General features: G+C 38.1%; 1 protein-coding gene across 1 annotated transcript in view; it reads left to right on the forward strand.

The window, feature by feature from the left end:
* CDYL (chromodomain Y like) overlaps nucleotides 1-25,536 on the forward strand; it is a 115,851-nt gene that overhangs the window by 26,881 nt on the left and 63,434 nt on the right. Inside the window, exon 2 of the mRNA XM_084260053.1 lies at nucleotides 23,823-24,489. Coding sequence (XP_084116179.1) covers nucleotides 23,823-24,489 — 667 coding nt within the window. The remainder of the gene's footprint in view (nucleotides 1-23,822; nucleotides 24,490-25,536) is intronic.

A 25,536-nucleotide genomic window follows, 5' to 3' on the forward strand; every position in this document is an offset into this window, starting at 1 on the left:
TAACCCCAGGTGCCAGTATAGATTAGGGGTTGATCTGTTGGGAAGCAGTGCAGAGTCCTGTGAGTGGACAAAAAGTTATCCATGAGCCTGCAGTGTGCCCTTTTGCTCAAGGCAAATGGTGTCCTGGGGTACATTAAGAAAAGCATAGCCAGCAGGTCAAGGGCAGTTATCCTCTCCCTCTACTCCACTCATGAGGGCCCACCCAGAGTACTGTATCCAGCTCTGGTGTCCCCAGTACAAGAAAGACAAGGGTTGGAGTAAACCCAGTGGATGGGCACAAAGATGATCAGGGTGCTGGAGCCACTCTCCTCTGAAGACAAGCTGAGAGAGTTTGGTTTGTCCAGTCCAGAGACGAGAAGGCTCCAGGGAAACTATTGCAGCCTTCTAGGTTTCCTTTTCTCTTTATTAGGGAATACAATGATAGAACAAGGAGTAATGGCTTTAAACTGGAAGAGAGTAGATTTAGATTAAATGTAAGGAAGAAACTCTTCCCTGTGAGGGCGGTGAGACCCTGGCACAGGCTGCCCGGAGGAGCTGTGGCTGCTCCCCCCCTCCACCCCTGGCAGTGTCCAAGGCCAGGCTGGATGAGGCTTTGGGCAATCGGGTCTAGTGGAGGGTGTCCCTGCCCATGGCAGGGGGTTGTTGCTAAATGATCTTTGAGGTCCCTTCAAACCCAAAGCATTTTATGGTTATGTAATTCTAAAGATAATTCAAAATAGCCAATCTCTTTTCTTGAGAAAAGCAACACCTATCTGGAAGGCAATAATACAGAAGTAATTTTAGTGCTGTCCAGTTCCACTGTAGGAATAACTTTTGTTTAGACTGAGAAGAAAATCTGAATAATGGTGTAGTGCTGTTTCTTAAAATAACCTATTTCCCCATTTAATTTTATTTCAGAATTCCTTAAATTATTCTTACACACATCTTGAGCAGTTACATTTCACATAGACTTCAGTGAAAGCTGCATGCTATTTGTAGTCTGACCGTATGTATCTACTGGACCACAAATTTCACTGGGGTTCAAACCTGTCCTTGATCCTTTGTGAGTCCTGAGGTTAGCCTGGAGCTACTGCCCAGATTCTCAAGCCACAGTACTGCTGAGCATCATCCAGGCTACTGTTGTAACAGCTATGCTTGCAGCACTGTAGCCCACTTCTTTGTTCACAGTATTTTTCCTGCTGTCCCATTTGGCCATTGTATTCCCACCTTCTACTCCAAATCACATTTGAATCTGTGGCTGTGTGCAGTGCTAAAAAAACCACCCACTTGTCTTTTCTACTAAACTACTGTTGTACATTACTTCCTACATGGCAGCTTTGTATCCTATGTTCTGTCCTAATCCTCACCTTCTTTTTACTAGGCTTCTTTCACAGTCTTCCTAATTCACTTCTGCTTGAATCACTATATTCAAATGTTTTTCCTTAAGCCCTTATTTAAAAACCCCAAACATCTCTTCCGTCACCTTGAGAACTGAACACAAGAAGGGATGCAGAGTTGTACTTTAAATAGTGCTTTCTTGCAGGGTGTACTTTTTATTGTTCCTTTCTGTTGACCTTCTCAGCCTCTGTACCCTTTTCCTTCTCTTACTGTATTTTAAATCTTTATATCTTTTTGGATTGACTATGTAACTAAGTGCTTACCAGCAGGATTTCAAGTTTTTTGGCAGGTGCCAAGCTGAGCATTTATTTAGATTTCCTCCGGTGTCACAGTAAAATCTGCTTCTGCTGTTTTTGTTGCATCAGCAAAATATCTTGCAAACTGGGTTGGTGTGATTGAACCACACAACTAAACACAAAACTCAGTGGTTAAAACTGAATGTAATTACCCTCGACCCTTTGATCTCTCCCTAATCTTCAAAAATGGAAGCACATACTGTCAGATCCATTGCACCTGACCTCACCAATAAGAAGGGGTTTTTGGAAACCATTCAGAATAAAGTAACTGCTGATACCTTGCTAAGTAGTAGGACATTCACTTCTGTTTTCTAAAAGGCTGCAAACCCAATCCAGCAGCTTTTGCTTATGTGGAAAATGCATCCTCGGGCAAACCAGCCTTTGGACAGATTTTTTCTTTTTTTAATTTCAAACAGTTTAAGGTATATTTTTAATTTTTTTTTTTCATGTCCGAAACATATATGTGTGTGTGGATTTTTAGGCCAGAAGCAGTTATGGAGGTGTACATGTAACATATACGCTTCACAGTAATATGTGGAAGAGCAAATATTGATTCCCAGATCTGAAAATGGTTATCTGAACAAATCCTCATATACTGTACTTGGGGCTCCTCGAGTTCCTTAACATACTTCCCTAATTAAGCTGTTCATTTCCTAGATTTAAATAACTGTCCCCAGCTGTTGTGCATTAGCAGATCCCCACTGCTAGTCTAAAAAATTGGCTGAAACTGTTTTTTAAATTTAGAATTTGGTCTGAGTTTAATTTACCCTGTATTTGCTACTCTGTAACTTCTCTTTCTCAGGAGAGAGAGGCTTAGGCAGTGAAATAATAACATTTAACAGATACAGTAACTCTCAAGTAGCTGTAAGAAAATTGAATGTGAGGAATTTAAAAAAAATCTCTTCTTGATAGAGCATAAAAGTAACAGTATTTACTACGTAAGAGAATAAGATACAGATCAACATAAAATTCTGAACATGTGGTGATATTTTTAAACAAGTACTTAACTTTATTGAAAAACACACTTGACAACACAATACATCTGTTAAAGGCCAAACTTTTCGTAACTTACCAAGGTACAGAAAACTACAAAAAAAATATAAAATACCATGAATTTGGCAGCCAGACAATTACATCACTGAATCACTCATGGGCTGAGTTTAAGTAAACTTGAGTTTTAACTGCTTAATCCATTCTTAGCAGTAGTAGCAAACAAACATTTAGATGCACAGAAATACTTTCTTCCTTTCAGATTACTAATCATTTGAGTAATTTATTAAACATTTCAAAAATCAATGTGTTATATATTCCTGTCTGAATAAAAGAATAGGTATGAGTTAAGATATTTGACTTCTAAAATCTTGAAGCATAAACACAAGCCTGTGTTTATTTCCCTCATATTGATTATTTTATCAAAATAATTTATAGTAAAATCATGTGAAGCTTATTCATTCTTGTTAAAGCACATATCTGGTGCAACAAGGAAGGGTATACCTTTTTTTTGTTCCCAAAATTTAATAGAAGAGAAAAAAAACTGGACTCCAAACCTGTGGAAACTGAAGGGATGGTTGAAGAGGAGTGAAAAGGGTATTGAATGGAGCTGGAGAAACCAGTTCTCACTAAATTGATCTGATTCATTTCCATTTTGTGGATAGGTCAAGGGGAGTTATAAAGAGCAGGAAAGAAAGTGGGAAGAAATTAGAGTTAAGGAAAATTTTATTAGTTGCTAGATGAAGAGAGCGATAGAATAGCAAAAGTAAATTTGAAAAGCAGGTTGAGTGAGAGCTAGTTGAACTTTGTTCCAGACCATTTATAGTACCTGAAACATTATTTTCCCCTTTAAATTTGGCTTTCTATTTGGTGTGGTTTGGTTTATTTCTTACTCTCTGTATGTAGTTAGATTTTTTTTCCCTGATAACCAACACTAAACCACCACTCCCACCGAACTCAATCATCCCATTTGAGAAAGAGAACGTGGAGTTAACTACCCAACAAAGTGTAGGGTGACTCATGAGTCAGGAGACTCCTGGTTTGAAAAGGTCCTCAATTACCATAGGCTGTATCCAAACAATAGGACAGCTTCAAGGTGCAATTCCATTGAGCGGAACAGGGACACTGATTTCCTTTTTGACTCGGTCCAAAATGCAGTTTCAGGCTCTGAATGTGTTCTGCTGATGGGCTGGTCCACTGGTGGTGCAATTCAGAGAGCTGGTGAGTATTATACCAGGTGAGGGTACAAAGGTTAAAAGTTTCCTAAATCCTCTTCCTTTGAGATAAGATGAACTCCAGCTATTAACAAGGCCAAGTGTAGAGTGCTGCACATGGGACATAACAACCCCATGGAGCACTACAGGATTGGGGGAGACTGGCTGGAGAGCTGTCAGGCAGAGAAGGACCTGGGGGTGTTGATTGACTGCAGGCTGAATATGAGCCAGCAGTGTGACCGGGCGGCCAAGAAGGCCAATGGCATCCTGGCTTGCATCAAAACCAGTATGGCCAGTAGGTCTAGGGATGTGAATGTGCCCCTGTACTTGGCATCGGTGAGGCCACACCTTGAGTGCTGTGTCCAGTTCTGGGCTCCTCACCATAAGAAGGACATTGAGGTCCTCAAGCAAGTGCAAAGAAGGGCAACCAGGCTGGTGAAGGGGCTGGAGGGCAAATCCTCTGAGGAGCGGCTGAGGGAGCTGGGGATGCTTAGCTTGGAGAGAGGAGGCTGAGGGGAGACCTTATCACCACCTACAACTACCTGAAGGGAGGCTGTAGAGAGGGTGGGCGATGGTCTCTTCACCTGAGTAACAGGTGATAGGACAAGGGGAAATGGCATGAAGCTGCACCAGGGCAGGTTTAGATTGGACATTAGAAAAAATTTTTTTACTGAAAGAGTTGTCAGGGCCTGGAACAGGCTGCCCAGGGAGGGGGTTGAGTCACCTTCCCTGGATGTTTTAAAAAAAAAAGGGTAGATGACGTACTTAGGGATATGGTTTAGCTTAGGATGGGAATGGTTGGACTTGATGATCTTCAAAGGCCTTTACCAACCTTGTGATTTTGTGATATTCCTAAGGGAAGGGTCTGGGACACCCTGGGGGTGGGAAGGGTGGCTCTGTGGCAGAAATACTTCAGTTATTGTCAGGAAACTTCCCTTATAGGAAAGCTAGATAAATGGCTAGGTGATCTGATGAAATGAGCTTTTGAAGGGTTTGCCTTTATTTGCTGAATGGAAGGAATGTTGTAGTACTTAATCATTTAGTTAATCTTCAATGGGCTCATTTATTAGGAGGAAGTTGATTGTGGAGAGGAAAGGAGAAGGGGGAAGATAAAAAACAGTCTGTAAGATAGAATGTATTGTGACAGTGGGACAAAATGTTCCATGACCCACTACAAGAAGTCTTTGGACATTTTTGTTTCTGCACAAGACTGGTTGTGATTGATTATCACTGAGCAGTGCCTTTCCTTCTTACAGTCATCAGGTTTGTCAAATCACATCAAGCAGAAGAGAGCGCTTGCAATTACAGGGAAGAGCTGTGTTCAGTAGAAACTGCATCTGATGCCTGCAAAGGCCATCAAACCCAACATCAAGGTTTCTGAGCTGGACCTGTCTATCCTTTCTTTAAGACCTTTTTCTGTTTTGATTTTATCATCTAATTATTGTCAAAGAGCTTTGTTTCAAAGTAATTCAAAAGCCTGTCTGATACCTGTTAGCTGATAGTAAACAAACAAAAAAAAAGATAAAAGGAAAAATAACAAAGTTATTCTCTGGAATGAGTAGCTTTCCATTGATTAAAGTAATTGAGCTGATTCTTCAGCTGCAATATCCTTATAATTCATGCAAAGTATGGGAAAAAGTAATAGTGAAATTATGAGTGCCTGTTTCAGTGACAGTTGATAATTTACATGCAACATATCACCTTATGTGTAAGCATCTGTAGACCTTCATTCTGTTCCATCAAACCACAGTTAAAATTAATGTTCTGTTGGCATAAATTAGTACTGGTGCCACAAAAAAACCCCAGGAAAATTCCTTTCTGTGCCTGGTTGCTTCTTCCTGTCCTCATACATGACAGAGCTGTTGAGTAATAATGGTGCAATATGATACTGGAAAACAGTTAATGTTCAAAATACTTTTTTATTTGGCCATTTTATAGCTGGATCTGTTTCCCAAACTGGTTCATCATGTAGCTAAAAAAACCCATCGTGTGCTAATTTTAGGAGGAGGGTCTAAAGAATAGGGACTACTTCAAGTGGCACAAGTGTCCATACCGAAAGAAAATCGTTTGTATCACTCTGTTAGATACCACTGTCTCAGTTATGTAGAAGGCAAGGCTTTTGCATTACCATGTGCCTCTGGCATTGGTATCCTAGCCTGAACATCACCTTGCTGTAGGGTACAATTGAATTCCATTGAGACTATTAAATCCAGAGCCTGTAGTAGGTTGTGTATATATAGAACATCTCAGTTCCAGTATCTGGGGAATCTAGATCCTACCTGTGTGATGGGTTTATGCTCTAAGAGTGTTACGTGTTTTCAAGGGTCCTCTGCTTTGTGCTCTTGGAAGTTAATTAATCTTCAAACATAAGGGTCCTTGCTGAGAGCATTTCTGTGAAGGGCTAGTTAAAATTTGGAATTTACAACAAAGGGAAATTCTGTGAAAACAGAATTTGTTGAGTTTAGAGGGGAAATAGGAGGATGGTGGGGCTTTCTCTTGGTGGAAGTCAATTGAAGTTAACTTTTTGACAGTAGAAATTCTGATCTTGTCTTTTCCTGGGAAAGTTGAAATTGAGGTGCACTTTGCCACTGTTGCATATTGTCTTCAGGGTGTTGTCATTTAGGAACTTCAATATATTATTTATTCAAATGAACCAGGATCTTTGGCCAGTTTATATCTCCCAGAATGCACTCAGGGATATGTATCTCATACTTCCTACATAGGCAGGTAAGAGGTATGGCTGCATAATGAGAGGAGTTGCATCATGTTCTGAGGAAGGGCTTGGGATCTTCTGAAAAGAGTGGGAGCTTTAAGAGCTCAAGAAGAGGCCATCATGTCAACTTCTGTTGGAAAAGGAAGTTAAATCGGTTTTGAATTAAATTTAAACAGAGTGCATTGAGTTGCTTAGAATAACATGTTAAGATGTTCCAACTGGGACCAGACAAAGAATGAAAAAGTGTCTTACAATTTTGCTGATTGGTGAAAATACAACTTTCAGGAGAATCGAAATTCCCTATGGGAACATTGATTTGATGAAAACTGTCTTACTGATAACGAAATATTTCATTAGAAAAATTTCTGACATTTAAATTCAATAAGAAGTCATATTTATGTTGCCTGTACTTTCCAAACTGCCTCTGAAGTGACACTGGTCAGAATGAAACAACGTAAGGGCTAGTACTCCAGTTCAAGCACTTGACCTGCTGGTTGCCTTTTTTTCCATAAATCTTTTTTAATCTGTTGTCAATGAAGTGTTAATTCATACTTCTTAAAAGTACTGAGTGGCTTTTGATGTAAGAGATGATCTACTGAACTAGCTCAGAGATCCACTGCAGTAGTATCTTGATGTGAAATGACAGTAGTGAATAGGTAAAGAACAAGACTGCAGAGAGTGACTCTCCCTTTGCCATATCCTCCTCCTTTCTGGGAAACAGTAACATAATAGCTTCCCGAGTTACTTGTGCTGAGTATTTAGTAACTTATAATGAATATAAAGTTCATCAATTCATCTAGTCCCTCCACTATGTGATGTGGTGAATTGTTCTGCAAATTAGTTTTATCTTTAAATAAAATTATAATATTTCATTTTATTAATTTTTTTGCTAGATAACCCTAGGGTTTTTTTGTTAATATGGGAAGTATCAGCAATATTTTCTATTCATGTTCTTATTCATCATTTCCTATACCTTTTAACCTCATTCTATAAACTTCCCCAGACTGATTTTTTTTTTTTTTTTTTTGGTTTTTCCTTTGTTGGAAAGAGTTAAAAACTTCTGACAGCTCTTGTCACTTGAGGTCATCCGATACCAATAAAAGATGGAGTGACAACTGCACATACGATGTGGATAGTATTTGGGTTTATACCATACACTACTTGAAGAATTCAGTAAACCTCAAAAAGTTCATTAATTGTGTTTGGGGGGGTTTTCTGGGTTGGAAAAAGAGTCTGGTCCTTGGGTTTCAGTATTTCAATGTTTGTAATGAGTTGTTTAAGCAAGAAGAATCCAGTTGCAGTGGGAAATACAAAAAAAGATGGTGCTTTAAGTTAATTTTGGAAGGTGGGGGGGGTGAGCTAAAATAGCTGGCAAAATAATGAGACAGAAGCAAACACTAAGGGCCATCAGTTTTCATAAAGATTTGTCTAGAGGCTTTGAGATCTAAAGCCTGTTTCAGCAGTTGATTGTTTTACACATAGTGTAGCTCAATTTACCAATCCTTGCAAATATCATGAGTTCAAAAAAGAAGCCCCTCAGTATAGTCTCTTCCAGGAAGTTGGATGGTAAAGTTGTTTGTCTTGTTCGTCCACCCCCACCCATCTAAAACATGAATGTTTCAATTCAATAGGCACTTAAATTTTCAATAAGGTCAGCAGAACCTTAATTTCAGCTGGGAAGTCTTGAATAATTTCTCTTTAATTCTCTATATTACCACTTCCATTCTTTAGAGCTGTCTCCAAACATTTTGATAAAGAGAATCACAGCAATTTAGTTTTATATTTTAATTATTGCTGTGTAGTTCAAAGTAAACTCTCTCTCCCAGCAATCAGTAGCAGTTAAAAGTATTTTTTATTACAATTTAAAAAATTACAAATAATACTGCAACATTTGCATCTTCTTTGTCCTAATTTTATCTGTCACAACTTGTTACAGGATTTTAATTTTTTTAATTTCTAATATTTTCAAGTAAGAACTTACTTGACTTTGTTAGAACAACTTCCCTAATTTGACAGTATTTTTAATTCTAATTTTCACCCCTTTTCAAATAAATTCATTATTGCCTTTTTTCACAAGGTAGTATATTTGTAGTTATTAGATCCAAGAATTAAGTCAGTTTGCTACTGTGAATGGCCTACCAAACTGATGGTCATGTCTGAAGCAGCAGTAAGCATTTAATTGAAAACATATACTGCCCTGGAAAAACCCTCTGAGGGAAAAGGAAACTCCAGGGAAGGTGGGGTTTTTTAAAAAAATTTCTGGGTGGTGGTGGGGGAAATGGTGATGTGGACTGCAAACTGTGGACCTTGGTCTAGACAGGATACCTGCACTCAGCAAGCTGCAAAGGTGTAAGAGTGAACCCCCACAATTTACGGGGCAGTGCTTTGGGGTGTGAGGAGGCAGACTGAAACAGTTACCGTAAGGCTGACAGCAGAAGAAAGCTCACACTGCTTCTGGTGCACACCTTACTCTCAACAAAAGGATTGTTACTTTCCTAATGTTAAGCTAAAAAACCCCCCAAACTAACAAAGGTAGTAGCTGGTCTGCAAAACTGCATCTTTCATAGCCTGGCATAGACTGGTAGGTAGGAAATAAAGCATCCTGCTATAAGTTAAGGTGCTGCTGGCAGGGTGTCTTCTAAGTTATGTACACACAGACACATAGAAAAAGAAATAAATACATTGTCCCCAGATTTCTTTTTGAAAGTCATGCTTGCTGTTGTGTAGTGAAACTGAAATAAAATTTCACATTCAGCAGTAACTTCAACCTTTAGGATTAAAGAGGAGTCTGTTTCACTTCACTTTCTTTTAGCTCCAGTGAGATGTCACAGAGTTCTGGGAGTGTCAAGAGGAATAATTTTATTCAGAAAGAAATTGGCATGCGAGTGAGTTTCTTAAAAACAGAACAAAACAAAATCCTTGACTTTAAATGCTTTTCCAGTTTGGAAACAGTCATGCTGTCTGAATGAAGATTCCAGTCTGGCCCTTGAATAATTATTTCTAGGTGTGAGTTGACAAGTTAAAATTACCTTGTGCCTACAGAAAAAAAAAACCCTTCTCACATTTATGAAGGGTGTTCATATAGATTCCTTGCAAAATTTTTGGTTTGCTTTTTTGATTGGGTTGGTTTCATTTTTACTTACCCTCTAGTTTAGTTGTTAGAAAGCAAGACTTCTTTAAATATGCAGTTAAGGTAAGGAATACATAGAGGAGACAAAGTCCTAATCCTCTGTGTTTACACCACCTTGTACTTGATTGCTGTGAAAAGATGCAAGTTGTAGAACAAATGATTCAAAACTTCAGGTCAAAAAGCTTCTGAAGGAGATGAACTTTTCAAAACTTTGATACCTTTCTCACTGTGATATTCTCCTCACATCATTTAAGACATTTCAAAGACAAGGAGTGAAAGACAAACATGCGAGCAAGAAATTGGAAGGGTTTAATTCATATGCTTTCTAGAATTCTATGAAATGCAATATATTAGTTTTCAAGAATTCCTGATTGTACAATTATTTAGCTTATATACAATTAATAATTATTTTCATGTCTGTAAACTCAGTATTCAGTCTTTAAAGTAATCTCCAAAAATAATGCTTTCCTTTAGGTAACTTCCCTCTCTCTGATATTTTTTTTTTTTGAGGTTGAGAGACTCTGGGTTAAATTTCCTTTATGTTCATGACAAACCAGCATAATCCATGTTGCTACTCAACTGCAGCAATTTGGACCATAATTCCACACTCTCATCATTCCAGGAAAACTCACCACTGCTGTGTCTCCACTATTTTTTTTTTTCCTCATCTGTCCCACTTCCATCACATAAGCATATGATTACACAACAAAGCTGAAAATGAAAATATTTTTAGATGAATTTGGTTCTAGGCAGACCCATTCACCACTTTAATTCGTAACATAAGTACTTTCTGGATAAGGAAGGAATCAACTGTGTTCTCTACAGTAACAGAGTTTCAACAGCATATGAAACAAAGGTGTTTGTTGTCATGGATTATAATTAAAAGAAAAAGGAAGGTTTATTTATGACTTAGTCTGTTGAAGGGGAAAAGCTACTAACATGATAAAAACCAGCAAACAAACAAAATAAACCCAATCCAAAACATTTTAAGAGGAAAACACTTTTTAAAATTAAAAAACCAAACCAAACCAAAAAAACGTGAACAAATTGTTAAGGGACGTTTAAATTTATCTAATGTTTAACTGTTCAGATAAAAAAAAAAATCTTTCTCACGTTGACTACATAACTAATTTAACTCAGGATAGTGAAAAACATCACCTTAAGATCAAAGTCTATATTAGTTAGTGATACATATCGTGGTGACTGATTAGTAATAATGAAAATAGCAAAGAAAAGGCCTGAACATTTGTGTTACTCAAGTAGCAAGGTCTGGAAGATGCAGGCTTATGAACTGTATGACAAAGTACAGCAGTATGGACACAGTTTCCAGGAAACCCCTTTAAAATATCATTAGTGTTTTTTATTATATCTAAATTTGGGCATTTGTTTCAGAGATTAAATTCTGTTCTCTGTAGCACCACTGTAATGGTGTAATGCCAGGGCAGGTTCAGAGTAGATATTAGAAAAAAATTTTTTACTGAAAGAGCTGTTGGGGCCTGGCACAGGCTGCCCAGGGAGGGAATTGAGTCACCAACCCTGGATGTGTTTAAAACAAGGAGGTAGATGAGGTACTTAAGGATATGGTTTAGCTTAGGACAGGAGTGGTCTGACTTGATGATCTTAAAGATCTTTTGCAACCTTGTGATTCTGTGTGATTCTGTGTGTGGTAATAATATCCATTCATTTAGCTTAATTTTTGAATAACTGTAAAGATAAGAGTGTATTCTGTGCTGAGTAGCATGAATTGTACTTTAGTATGCTAAAATATAAAAATGCTACCAAAAACTTTCACAAAAGACCTTTAATATGCAAGCATCTTTTTTGAGGAATGTTTTAAAACATATTTAAGTTAACCACTACTTAATTTGAATTTATGGCTGATAACGGGCTAACAGATGACTAATTACCACCACTTGAAAATTTGAAATGATCTATTTTTAAATAAGATCCTGAGTTCACTCTTTTTTTTTTTTTAATGTGACTATTTCTAGAAACAGACAGACTCTTTTGGCAAGGAGTTTATAGCATAGATTCTTTGGATGTGGTATAGGTGTGTGGTAATAATGCACGCTCTAAAGACAAATGGTCTATAGGCAATCTGTTCTTCCAGTCAAACGGAATGAAAAATAAAGATGTTTTTATATTTTCATGTTACTGTATACATACTTAGAGGGCTGGACCACCTTCCCTACGAAGAGAGGCTGAGGGAGCTGGGTTTGTTCAGCCTAGAGAAGAGAAGGCTGCGGGGGGAACTCAATGCAGCCTTCCAGTACCTGAAGAGAACATAAAAACAGGAGGGGGAATCAACTTTTTAAAAGGGTAGACAATGGCAGGAAAAGGGGAAATGAATTAAAGGTAAAGGAAGGAACGTTTAAATTAGATATTAAGGGAAAGTTTTTTACAGAGAGAGTGGTGAGGTGCTGGAATGGGCTGCCCAGAGAGGTGGTAGATGCCCCGTCCCTGAAAGTGTTCAAGGCCAGGTTGGATGGGGCCCTGGGCAACCTTGTGTAGCTCCAGGCCTGGAGGTTGGTGGCATTGCCTGTGGCAGGGAGGTTGGTACTCTCTGATCCTTGGGGTCCCTTCCAACCCAGACCATTCTATGATACTATGACAAAACAAGTAGAATGCTGTGTTCCTGGAATTGGACAACTTCTAGATAAATTATTTCTACTTAACATGGGCAGGGATTATCAAATCTAGAAGTCTGGAAAACCAACATGCTAGATCTTGCCTGAGCATTCTCTGAATTTGAGGACTCTGGTGTGCAAAGAAACTGTCTGGTGTTACTTCTGCAGGAGAGGTCTTTAGTGAGACTATTTCAGAAGGGTCACTCCCCACTGTTGACACTGACTGGCCTGTGATGACAATTTCTCAGTGCAGGTAATCCATAAATAGGACTTATGTGGCAATGTGAAGAAAATTTTATATAAAATTCAACAATCTTTTTGTGGCATTAGTTTGAATATCAGTTTTTTTTTCAAGAAAGAAAGGGTAAAAATGGTAAGATGTTATATGTTAAAACCAGTTCTTACGTAGAAAATTGTTCATTGTTACAGTGCATCTTTAAACTCACTTTAAATATGAAAAGACATAGTGAAGGGGAAAACAGGCGCCAGTAGATGACATGGTTAAGTCTTGATCTGTCATTGAAATTGTACACATAACTAAAGCAAAAATAAAGGTTTGGGACTATCTTAAAATACTTTCTCTGTAATGAAAGAAACCTGTTTGTGAACAGTGACTGTACCACAAGCAGTTGCATAGATTATAGTTAACAGAGTCAAATATAAATTTTAAAAAAACCCCAAAAACAGTGTTATTTTTGCAGGATATTTTACAATTTACTAGAGAAATGAGTAAGGATTTAACATACCCTTAGAGTATAAAATGATGAGGAAAATAATCCTCATGGCATTATTTGAAGAGTGAACTATGATGGGGGATTAGGAAAAGCACTGCAAATAGCAGTATCAGATTCAGATAGGGACAAATACAAGAAAAGGAATAAAAGCAACTGAAACTGAACAATTTGGTATTGTTTGGCACCTTTTCTTACCTGTTTCTTCTCCCTCTGCCAAGGATTACTCTTTTAAACGAAGAAATGTTATCTTTGAATTGAGTAGAACAGGTGGGTGGGTGAGGATGTACCAAAATAGTGGACTTGATCTTAAAGGTCTTTTCCAACCTTGTAATTCTGTGAAAAGCCAATCCAGTATCCATATCTAGTGGAAAATACAGAGAAATATCTTCTTCCTCTGCAAAACAGCTGGTGGTAGTTTTACCACAAAAAATATCGTAAGAATAATAGAAATTGACAGATTATTTTACTTGACATCTCTGTGGAGGGCAAGACTTGAATGCAAGTAGAAGAAATCTATGCTTCACAGAATCAGAATTCTAACAGCTAAGTCTTGGTTCCTTTGTTCTTGAAGATGGACTCAAACTAGTTGTGGTGCCCTGCCATTTTTGCCTAAATGAAGATTTCAGCCCGAGTTCTTTTTAGAAGAAATCTCTGGCTTTCCATGGACTTTAAAGAGCATTGGCAAAATCTGCAAAAAAAAATTGTTTAGGTTTCTTTAATATCTGTGACGTGCCACAGCTTTTAAGTGTTTTATCAGGAGTACAATGGCTATTTCATGTTACAGACAATTTTGAGACAATATTTTCTGGACAAAAATAATGGCCTGGAAGAAATGTTTTGAGTAACCTTTTTTAATTTATTTTTTTAAATTATTACTATTACCTGTTTCTGGAAACTACATGTCTCTTTCCTTATCTTACTTCATTCCAGAGTATAATGAATAAATACTTCTGAAGAGGTTTATGATAACTATGTTACTTCAGAAATTTTTGTAACCGTGCAATAGAGAAGTTGCTGCTACCCAATTAAAAAAACAGAACACCTGAATTATTGGAAAATGAGTTTACCTCAGCACAAGCGGCTGTTAATGAAGCTGCATTTTACAAACCTAAACCACTTTGTTATTCTTGCTGTTTGTTGTCATCAGCAAAGTGTGAGGTATTTTGAGATAGGACATTATCTTTTGTCAACCAGCATCAGAGTAATCAGTTTATCTAGTGTCTGCATGAACTGATGGTGGATAGGAACAGTAAATAATAGAGCTTTAAGACAGTGTATATTTTCAAAAGACAATATAAGAAAGTCTTTTAGGCATCAGTTCCTTTGATTTAGGATTTGTAATATCAATGTAATGTGTCAGGTTGAATGACTACTGATATAATGTTGAAAATAACATATTATGCCTAAGCCATTAGATACATTTTAGGAAAATCATAATTATTTGAAGTATATTTTCATACAATTTATGCCAGCAGGAGGTATATGTAAGTTAAGAACAGTGATACAATGTAGGCCAGTTTTATTTCTGATTGGCATGTTTGAAGGATGAGGTTTAGGAACCCTTTGAAGTTACAAGTGTCGGTGAAATAAGAAAGTAATTTGAACATGTTGCAAAACTTGTACTACTAATGTGCCATATGCAGGCCTAGTAAAAAGTTAATTGTATGCCAAAGATCATGAACTTAGTTGTGTGTGCTCTGTTGGGTTGGTTTGGGCTTTTTTTATTAGGAAGGTACACACTGGAAGAACATTATAAAATTTTAAAACCTTGCAATCTGGAAGAGTCTTTGCCAAGTAAAGATACCAGCTATCCCACAGCCCACTCCCAAAATAAAATGGGAGAACAGAGTCATGGAAGCTGACATGGTATTAAATAAGAAACTTTAGTTTATGCTCAGACTAAAAGCCGGGGATGTGAAGTGACTTGAGGCATAAAACAGAGAAATTATTTTTTCCAACTGGAAAAAGTTTATCTACTAATAAATCCCATAGAGAAACAGAATGTTGGCACTAAGAGGCAGCTGTGCAGCACTGAGGTTGATTAATTAGGTTGATTAATCTAGCTTCTCTAGATGGGATTAGATCGAGAATTGAGGGAAGTGGTATTGCATGCAGAGTGACTAGGGACCTGTGCTCATACAGCACGTTCTTCTAGGGCGTGTTAGAATTAGATAAGGAATACAGAAAGAGACAGTACGTAATGTTGTTCTTAAATATGATCTGGAATTACTTAATGTATTTTTCTGTATTTGAAAACAAAAATGCAATCGTGGTTTCGTATCCAGAAGCTTGAGTTGTGTCTGGCTGAAATAAGCTTTTGGTGCAATGGTGAGAGGAGATTGGTAGTGAGCAGTAAGTGCATATTGAGCCTTCTCAGATACAGTGATTCCAAAGAAAGCTCTCGGTACTCACCTTTACTTAGGACAAGTGCCTCAAGATCTCCAGAGAAAAAAGGAAGAAGAGAGTGCTAGTGAGTAAGCTTCTAAGAGCTTATTTGAGGTCTGGTGTCCCTTCTTACTGAGATCTGGTCAAGTGATCTACAGTAGCAGAGCCCTGTAACTGTCACTTGTGCCAGCTGTAGGCTGCTGAATAGCCTCAGTTGGTTTTGGTAGATAAAAGTGTTATTACAGACTAAGTAGAATTTGGTAAATTAAATAGAGCATTGCAAGTTTTCTCTTCAACTGTCCTGTGATTTTCTTGATATTATGTGTTGTTTTACTTGCCATTTCTGAAGTCTACTTAGCCTTGAGAGTGTGTTCTCTAGCAACTTCCAAGTGCAGTTTTGCTGTGGTCTATTCTGTCATTAGGACTCTTTTTAGGTAAAATATTTGGAATCCTTATCAGTCATTTGCAGTTGCAGAATCTTTGCAATTGTGCACTTCAGTTTCTTCAGCTTTGAAAGCAAAAGTCTGTAGTCTTGATGCTTAATGTCGGCAAATTCTTCATCTGCTACTCTGTATTATTCTATTCTGAAGGATAAAGTGATAATATTTCTATTGGCCTTATACTTTAAGTAAATAGTCGTCAAACTGTTCAGGCTCTTGTTGTAAGGTAGTTTTAGTTTATTAATACGTTTTCCCTGATTATCACATCCCAAAACATGATCATTGTTGGGTGAGAGTTCTGCCTCTCATGTTGCCAGAGGTACCAATAATAAATATATTTTTACTTCAGGATAGTATTGGATGCACTGAGTTTCGGACCTTTACTTTTTGTGACTACAATGGAGAGATACCAGCAGCAGAATTTGACAAGCAGAGACACAATATTTTCCTCTGGGAAAAAAAAAAGGGGATCCAGGATTTGGTTTGTGGGATATAGCTTTTCGAAATTAATTGAAGATGTGAGGAATTTCCTTTGGATTTCTTCATGTTGGTGATGCTGAGATCTTTTAGTAGCTAGTGATGAGAAACATTTTTATGAGAAACTTTGAGAATAACTCAGAAATACTTAAGTAATATCTTTGACCATCCAGAATGTGTATCTTCAATGAAATGCTGGTAGGTTTTCATAATGTGTTTTGATTAAGCGGTTTCCATTGATGTTACTTGTTCGTTTTTCAAAAGCAGTAAAGTAGTGCATGTTTGGTAAGCATAGGTCCTTGCAGGCATTATATTCAGTATTTGTACATATCTTAACAGCTTTTCGTCTACTTTCATTGTGCTTTTGTGCAAAATAGATAATTTATGACTCTCTTACCTCTTTGTACATAAAAGGCTAGAATAGTTATGAGCAGTGATGGTAAGATTTTCAAACCATTTTTGCAGTAGCTCAATAGCTATAGTTAGGGTAAGGCAGTGGGTAAATTCTGCAGTGAGATGTAACTTGTGCCACAACTCGCTGTGATTATTTCTGTGTAAACAGTATCAGAAACATCTGTGATGCTGACTGATTTTAGCATTAATCATCACTGGTGGTTTGTGAAGAAGTAAATTGCAGGCACACTGCTTCTCTTGTGAGTTAATTCTCCAAAGCAAAGTGATTGTGTCACAGACTCTCCCTCCCTCCCTGTTTCCCTGGTGTTCTCTGTGGAAAAGGCTTCTTACTAAGATCCTTTTTCTGATTGACAACTATATTTTTCAACAGATGATACAGGAGCTGCCGGTACTGTGGTACTCAGTTTGTTGAATGTAAGCACAGGCCATAGAGCTTCCTAAAGGAGCTGGTTGTGTAGCCAGGCGTGGCATGTGCCGCTGCTGTGGGTGCCTGGAACCACTGGCTTTGGTGAGAATGTGGCAATTCAATTATTTGGCCTGTTGTCTTTGTTAAGACTATGGAAGGATAAAAGTCATAAATTTGATAATAAAGTACAGGTTTGGCTGAGACACTTTGTAGGCAACTTGATTAGAAATTGACACAGAGGGGGAATTTAAAATTTAATGACATCCTACAGGCCAGTATATTAATCGGATGTTGTAGATAGCCACAATGTCAGCTATCTATGACTTCTCCAGGAATCCTAAAAGAATGGACAGTCTTTGATCAAAATAAAGTTTGAGGAAAAGAGATATCTTAGTATTTGTTTTAACGTGGTTATTTAATTTTTAGAAGGAGGGTTGAGATGCACAGTTCTCTATTGCACTGCTAGCATGAAGGACCATGGCAAGTATATTAGCCCTTTACGTGACTCCTGTTCATAAACATGAATGCATTCCAGCACTGCACACACAGCTTCCTCAAAAGGAGACTGGGAGCGGCTGCGGGTTGTAAAGCAATGATCCTGTGTATGAAGTCATCCTGCTGGTCCCGATTGCCAGAAGAGTGTTAAGAGTCAGTGAACTCTGTATTGGCAGGCCTTTGGCCGGATCAGGTATCATCCCTCATCCTAGAGCTGTCACAAAAGTAACATGAAAGCTGTATCATCTGCTGTAGCTAATTGGACAGGCAATAAATAATCTGCCCGCACCTCACCCATATCTATTTTGTACAGCTCTGGCTTCCAGAACAATATATACACATAATACAGTTCTCACCATAGCCAGGGAGTCCTGTAGTGTATAGACACACTGGCTGATCATACCATAAGGATACAGCAGCTCAGTTTACCACAGTTCATCGACTGTTAATCCAATCACTCTGTCCTGCTAATCAAATCAGTCAGCTCCAGGAGCATGTGGTGGCAGGGTTATGTTCTCTCCCAGGCTAAGGTGAATGGAATAACACGGAGCTGCAGTGAAGAACAACTCTGGGATTTATACGGTATCCTAGCATAATTTTTTAGTGACGTTATTGAAACTTAAATTATACCATACTGTAGTTTTAATATTCTGGACATATATGTGTTATGTTGTTTTTAAAATTTACCTGCTGATGCCAACTGCAGTGAGCAATGCTCCAAGTTGGTATGAAGTCATACTATTGGAAAGTATGTATTTTCTTATGAGAAATGTGTACATTGAAGATTTTAGTGAACATTTTGCAGACCTTCAGGTGTATTTTTACATCCTCATCAAATTTAGGCTTGAATAACTATCTTCTTAACACTACTTTCTCCTTTTCTTCTAAGCAAAACTGGGTGCTTTAACTGTTTTCATGTATTGTAAGCTGCTAGATATTAGTTGTATTTTTTTAATGTAGAATGCATTTATTTTATTTACAGTAAGAGGTATTTGGATACTGCTTATAATTGACTTCTGCAAGATCTTAATAAATAGAAATATAGTCATTCATAAATATTGCTTATTGATGATCATGTAGGTCCCATTTGTACATGGAACAGTTTCCAGTTTAACCAAAGGGAACTGTTCACATGTAGCACATACCTGTATGTGAGGCTTGCATTTATTCTAGCTTCTGAATTGGGGAATGTCTGCAGTAGTAATTTGGCTCAATTGGAGCAAATCAGTAGAGCGAAGCAGTTGGTGCCGTGACCCCCACCTCTACATATTCTGCTGCGCAGCACTTTTATTTTGGACTAGATTTAGTGGAGCCTCTCAGGATCAAATATCTATTCCCCAACGTGTGTTGAAGCTGTTCGGAGCTATTATTTGCTTGGATGTGCCCCCTTAGGGGTTGAAGCATGACAGATAACACCATTGCATTGGTAACACCATTTCCAGTTTGTATTTCTCCATAAAGAATCCATATCACGTATACACAAACTGGTCTGTGAACAAAACCATTGCACAGTAAGTAGGAACAGTGCAGAGGGGAGAAGGATTTGCTTCTAAATTGCCCTGTTGCTCTGAAACAAAACACTAATGCAAACATAGCCTTCAGCTACCAGAACATGGCCTGCTACTGTATTTTACAGGCAACAGATAGATTATGAAGTCAAATAGATTGTATTCTGTTAACTTTAAATTAATTTAGCCTGACGTGAATGTGAGGACAGAGAGGAACATCATGGGAATGGAAAATGGATTCATGATAAACACGGCAGCGCTCATTGAATATTTACATGCCTACTTATATGTTTATTTTGCTCATTCTGGTTTTTGTCCGCTGCCCCTTGACAGCTGTACCTTTAGTTTAATCACTTCAGATCTTCTGTTTAATTAAAGTATGAGCTTTTTATATATAATACCTATTTATATACACACTTACACACAGTGTAAGACTATGTAGAGTTTACAAATGTGCCCAAAATTACAATGCTTTGGACTGAGAACACCCTCTTGAATTTCATCCTTACTTGGACTGACCTGAACAAAACCTGCTCTTTCCTTGTGGATGAAGGTTGTGTGTCCTTTCTTCTGGCCATAGCAGAATGAAGAGGTTACTGTACCTGTCCTGCCCATAGGTGTTTGTTGTCCTCTGCTGGAAGTTGCACTCCTCTTAGATGTGTCAGAAAATACCACATACGTGGCTGCTTTCCAAACCAGTTATTTCAGGATGCCTACGTTAGCTCAGGTATTCTTAATATCTAAACCGGGTCACTTTGACAGAACTACATTAGGGAATAATTACACAAGAAGTTGTGCTGACAGATGGGGAGGAGCTGTTGTCTCTGAGCACAGGACGGGGAGGAGCACTTGCAGTGTTGCTGTTTTCGCCTGGCGCAGCTGTAGCCAAAAAGCACTTTGGCCTGCAACTGTATCTTCTTCATGCCCATTTCTTTACAGAGGTATATATTACAGTTTATTTTGTTTTAAAAAGTAATTAAAGTCAAACAATCTGCTTCTTAGGGAGTGAAGCAAACATAAACTGATTCTCACCACATTCATGGAAGATGGGAAATTTACCATTTTACAGACAGGAAACCTCAGTTATAATTGTAGTGTGTAGGATTGTAATTTGGGCACTCCGGTGTTGGATCATACCTCTGAGCAGTGTGTTGTTTTACTGTCAGTTTTAGTGTGGACTGAGTTTTTGAGTGTTGTTGACCAGTGCCCCATGTGGGGAAACTGGTAACTTGGCATGCTAAAATGGACTGTGAGATGTTATCTTTTGCCATCCAGATCGTTTGCCTGACAGCTTTCCCTCACCCTTGTCTTATCTTTCCTCTTGATACAATTTTCCTTGTTGTTTCAATTCTTCCCTAACACATGAAATCTAACCATTAGCAGAAAATCCTGGCAGTACAGAACCTTCTAATTACTAAAAAGAAATATTGCCTTATGTTTGAAGGCATTGGGCACTGTAGAAATGAGTTGTCATGAACTAGTTGTCACCAGCAGTTCTGTGTGATCATGATAAAGTTGTGTTCTAGGTCTTACCCTGGTGCCTAGGGACACTGCCAGTTCTTAAGTCTCAAAACTAACTCAACATAAGATCAGAAAAGCACTGGGTTGGCTCCAGGGATGAGCAGTACTACCCGTGTGGATGGTACCTAGCTGTTCCAACAGGTTGGTTGTATCATCAAACTACACCATGTCAGGGAGTAGGTACGTAGACTTCCCCCACCCCCCACCTCCACCCAGTAATGTTCTTTGTTTCATCTTAATATTTGGATGTATGTTGCTACTATCTTCTAGCATAAGACTATGAGGTATCTTGCACTGTATATCATGTCATCTGACTACTGTACATCAAGGTAGAAATGGATGATTTGGGCAAGCTTTCTTTTTCGGTAGGAAAAGAGGTTTGCGGTCTCTGTTTTTACCACGAAATCTAAATATTCCCCTGGTTCAGGATGAATAATCCTGTTCTCTACCCAAATACTCTGTACATTGTGGAAGCATTCCAGTTTCCTCTTTCCAAATCTGGATGAGAAACACATATGTGTCTGTTATCACCAGCAAAAGTATAGAAGCAGAGTATTCCTGAGCAGTTTTGGAAGGGTTGCTAGGGGAGTTAGATTAATCCAATTGAGGCAATCCAAAAAGTCCCTCACTAAAGCTCTGAAGCCACATGCTGAATTATGCATCACAGGTTAGTTGCTATAATTGTGTTGTAAATAAAATAGAAATAAGATGTCTTCAAGAAGAAAGAAAGGCTTAAGGAAAACATCTCCTTTTAATCGGAAGAGCTGTGTGAGGCAAAGTAGGCTTTGTTGCTGGCTTGAACAATACAGCTAAATGAAATGGTTTTCTTTATGCATTTCTGTTTGGTCCATAAATCATCAGGTTGGGCATGGATTTTTGTGTCTTCTGTTCTAGAGTTCATCAGTTATCTCTACAAGGTGTCTGGTTTTTTGGATGAGAGGGATGGCTTTCTACTTGAAAAGTGCATGTCCTTAATGGGTGGCCTTTCAGTATTGAAAAACATTAGTAGAACTTTGTGCCCAGTAATCGATGCTGTTTGTTACAGAGATTTCCTGCTAGAAAATAAAATACCTTGCTAGTAGTAAAGATCTTTCTCTGAGAATCATGTTTTGAAAATCTGTTTTAGAAGGTCAAGAGAGGATAAGCAAGACTATAGCAGCAACTGGTTTTTTTGGACAATAAATCAAGTCTGATTCTTGAGTTGTTTTTATTTTTTAATTTAACATATCTGGCTTAATACTTCAAGATCTTTTTACACAGTTTTTACTAAGAAGAAAAAAAGAATGTATGGTTCTCCATAATGACAGTTATTTGGAGTAACATTTTTATTAAGATGTTCTTAACTACATTTTCACAGAAAAATAGCAGTTTCATTTTTCTGGCCGTGTGCTTTTTTAAGTCAAGTAACTTTACTAAAATGTGAGATATTCAGAATAAAAATAGATCTAATGTATTTTAACATTTAAATAATATTTGGACAATTTCATTTGCATTAACTATCCATATAATATACTGAATTACACAACTGAGTAACAAGGTAAAGGTGGAGTTAGTCTGATAGTTTGTGCTGGTTTTTTATTCCTCTGCTGGTTTTTGCTGGGTTTTTTTACGACCTATGCAAACAGAGCTGTGCAATATCCTAATGACAGGATAGAGTAGTACACCACCTGCAGAGTATCACATGAAGTTGTAGGATGTGTAGTTATATTGCTGCTGAGATTATAATAATAGTAATTATCTAACCTTGCTGTTGAAAACCAGGCAGTACATTATGATAACGTGCCACATATAAAACTGAGGTGCACTCTTAAGACAATCTGTTGTCAGCAGTCATATGTTTTGGTAATTAATCATATGGCATATATGTACACCAGATACATGTATACCATACATACTTGTATTTCCTTTCTGTCTTTCCAAACTGTTACACAGATGTTCCATTTGGTTAATACCACTCCAGTAAATGTTACTGGCCTTCAGAGGTTCTCTGAGGCATGTGCAATCTTAGCTTATGTGCATGATCTTTGCTCGTGAGGGGCTAGGAGTTAATTAAAAGGTGATAACCCTGTCCCACTCCCCATGGGTTTTGTTTTAAATAACCAAAAGGGAAATAGAGATGGGGAAGAAAGCTGCATTGATCCCACAACTGAAACGAAGTGGGCTGGAAGACCTGCCAGAAAGATCAGGCTGGAGAGAAAAAATGAAATAAAAAGGGGAAATCTGAAGACTAACCTTGCACTTACTTCTCTTTCTCTGTAAAAGAATTCTCTTTCTGCAGGCCTGGCGTGATTGGCATGAGTTTCGGTACTAGGCATAAGGCTCTGTCCCTGCAGCTGCTGCTGTCTGCCCTGTCTGCTTTACCCCAGTGCCTGAATTCCTCTAGCCTGTGGGTCCCATGTGCAGTTGGAGCATGTACATGCTTGATAGTTGTGACATAAATATCATCTCTATTTGCAGATAAGTGAGGCGTAGTAATTTGTTCAAGTATGTGTATCAAAGACTCTGGCCAAAACAAGTTCCCGGTTTATGCAAGAACATCTTCTAAAAAAATTCTCCAAACTTCTGTATTTGCCCCAATTTCTGAGCTCTACCATATTGTCCCTGGTAGCTCAAGGATAACTCACTGTAAGAGATTCTCACATACACCTTATGCTAAGCCAGCAAACTATTCAAACCATACCAAATTGATAAGTTTTGTAAGGTAGGCACACCGTGTTCATGCAGGATATTTAAACATGATCTCTATATTCAGAGAGGGAAATCCTATCCACGTTGAAGTTGGTGTCAAGACTTTGCTGGGGCCAGTGCTGATTGTCAGCTGTAATGTGTCATATTCAGATTCTTGTGCATATGAAATACTTACTGAGGAACAATTATTGGGAACATCTTTTATGAGGTGGAAGTAACAATCTGAAGTTTAAAGAGAGGAATTTCCACTCAGGAGTGAAAGACTGTAAGCTATAGAGCTACAATACAGAGTTACAGAAATGTAAGAATATTTTTAAATCTACCTACACTTAAATTATTTGCATGCAAGTTGCATACTTGAGCTGGGTATCTGCCCATGTCTAATGTTTACTTTTTCTTTTCAACAGGTAGAGAGGATTGTTGACAAGAGGAAAAACAAGAAGGGAAAAACAGAGTATTTGGTGCGATGGAAAGGATACGACAGTGAAGATGATACTTGGGAGCCAGAGCAGCACCTTGTTAATTGTGAGGAATATATACATGAATTTAACAGACGCCACAATGAAAAGCAGAAAGAAAGCACATTAACCAGGACAAACAGGACATCTCCAAATAATGCCAGAAAACAAATTTCTAGATCTACCAATAGTTCTTTTTCAAAAACATCTGCAAAATCTTTAGTTATGGGTAAAGAACACGAGTCAAAAAATAATCAACTCCTTTCTGCTACCCAGAAGTTCCGGAAAAACAATTCACCATCCCTTTCTGGAAGGAAAAATATGGACCTTGCAAAATCAGGTATTAAAATCCTAGTGCCCAAAAGTCCAATTAAGAGCCGGACGACAGTTGACGGCTTCCAGAACGAAAGCCCAGATAAAATGGACCACATAGAGCAGGATCAAGACGACTCTGTAGCACCAGAAGTAGCAGCAGAAAAACCGGTGGGAGCTTTATTAGGACCTGGTGCGGAACGTGCTAGGATGGGGAGCCGACCAAGGATACATCCCTTAGTGCCACAATTGCCAGTGCCAGTAACCCCCACAATTGCATCAGCATTAACAATAAATGGAAAAGGTAAGTGTACGAGTTGGCTGTTCTTGTGTACATTTGTCTTTTGACTGATCTCTTTTGCTGCTCAGATGCTAATTACCCACTTGTTTCAGCCATGTTAAATCAAGTCTGGAGAACTTCACAACTTTATTTTACATACCTATGTGATTACAAAGCCATTTCAAATTTTGCCAGCTTTTGCTTTCCTCACAGAGATTCATTGGTATTTGTGTTTTCAGAATCCCCATAAGATACATCGGTGTTTGCCCCGACACTGTGGTATGCATATTCTGTGTGCCACTTTCAGAGTTTACATCATTGCTTTAAGTTTCTTTAAATAGGTCAAATTTGTTACTAATGTTAGAAGCTTAGATTATGGGAATAGATGAGTGATGTGAGCAGGAATTCTTCATAACAGTTTACATATCTATTTTGTTATAAAGATTGCCTGGGGAAAAAAACCCTGTGAGAATGATGTTACTTGAAAGACGTTTTGTTTAAGTGAAAATTTGAGCCAGTTGTGGAGTTACACATGTTTTTTCCCTGGGTTGAATTCTGTCTTCATTATATTTTATCAATATTTTGTTGTTTATACCTCATTTGATGTGAGATCTTATTTAGATTTGATGTATGGCATGTTAATGTCTCAGTAGATGACAGATTCTTGCAGTTGTACTATAGCATTTGTGACACCAATGAAACCCAAACAGCTTCTGTGGAGGAAGCTGTTTGTTTCCCCCACCCAGCTGAGACCCTCATTTAAGACTTTGTGGTCCTCATTCTTAAGCCCCAAACTTTTGCTCTTCCCTGGCAGACCCAGGTTGTTTTGTAATCACAGACATTTTCCGAAGCATGCTTTAGAGGATAAATTTTCAAGTGTAATACTGTATCTTCCAATAAAACGCAGCAGGTAAAATCTGCAGATGTGCTATTGATGACAGTTTGCTGGAAAAATTGCTTGAAAACCAAGGACCAAGCCTGCCAAAACCCACATTTATTGGCAAGCTATGTAGGCACAAACTTTGGGAGACTTTGTGTTCAGTGCCCCACTGTTACTTATGCTCAGATTTT

The sequence above is a fragment of the Gallinula chloropus genome (genome assembly GCF_964237585.1).
Source record: "Gallinula chloropus genome assembly, chromosome: 2".
Lineage (NCBI taxonomy): Eukaryota > Metazoa > Chordata > Aves > Gruiformes > Rallidae > Gallinula > Gallinula chloropus.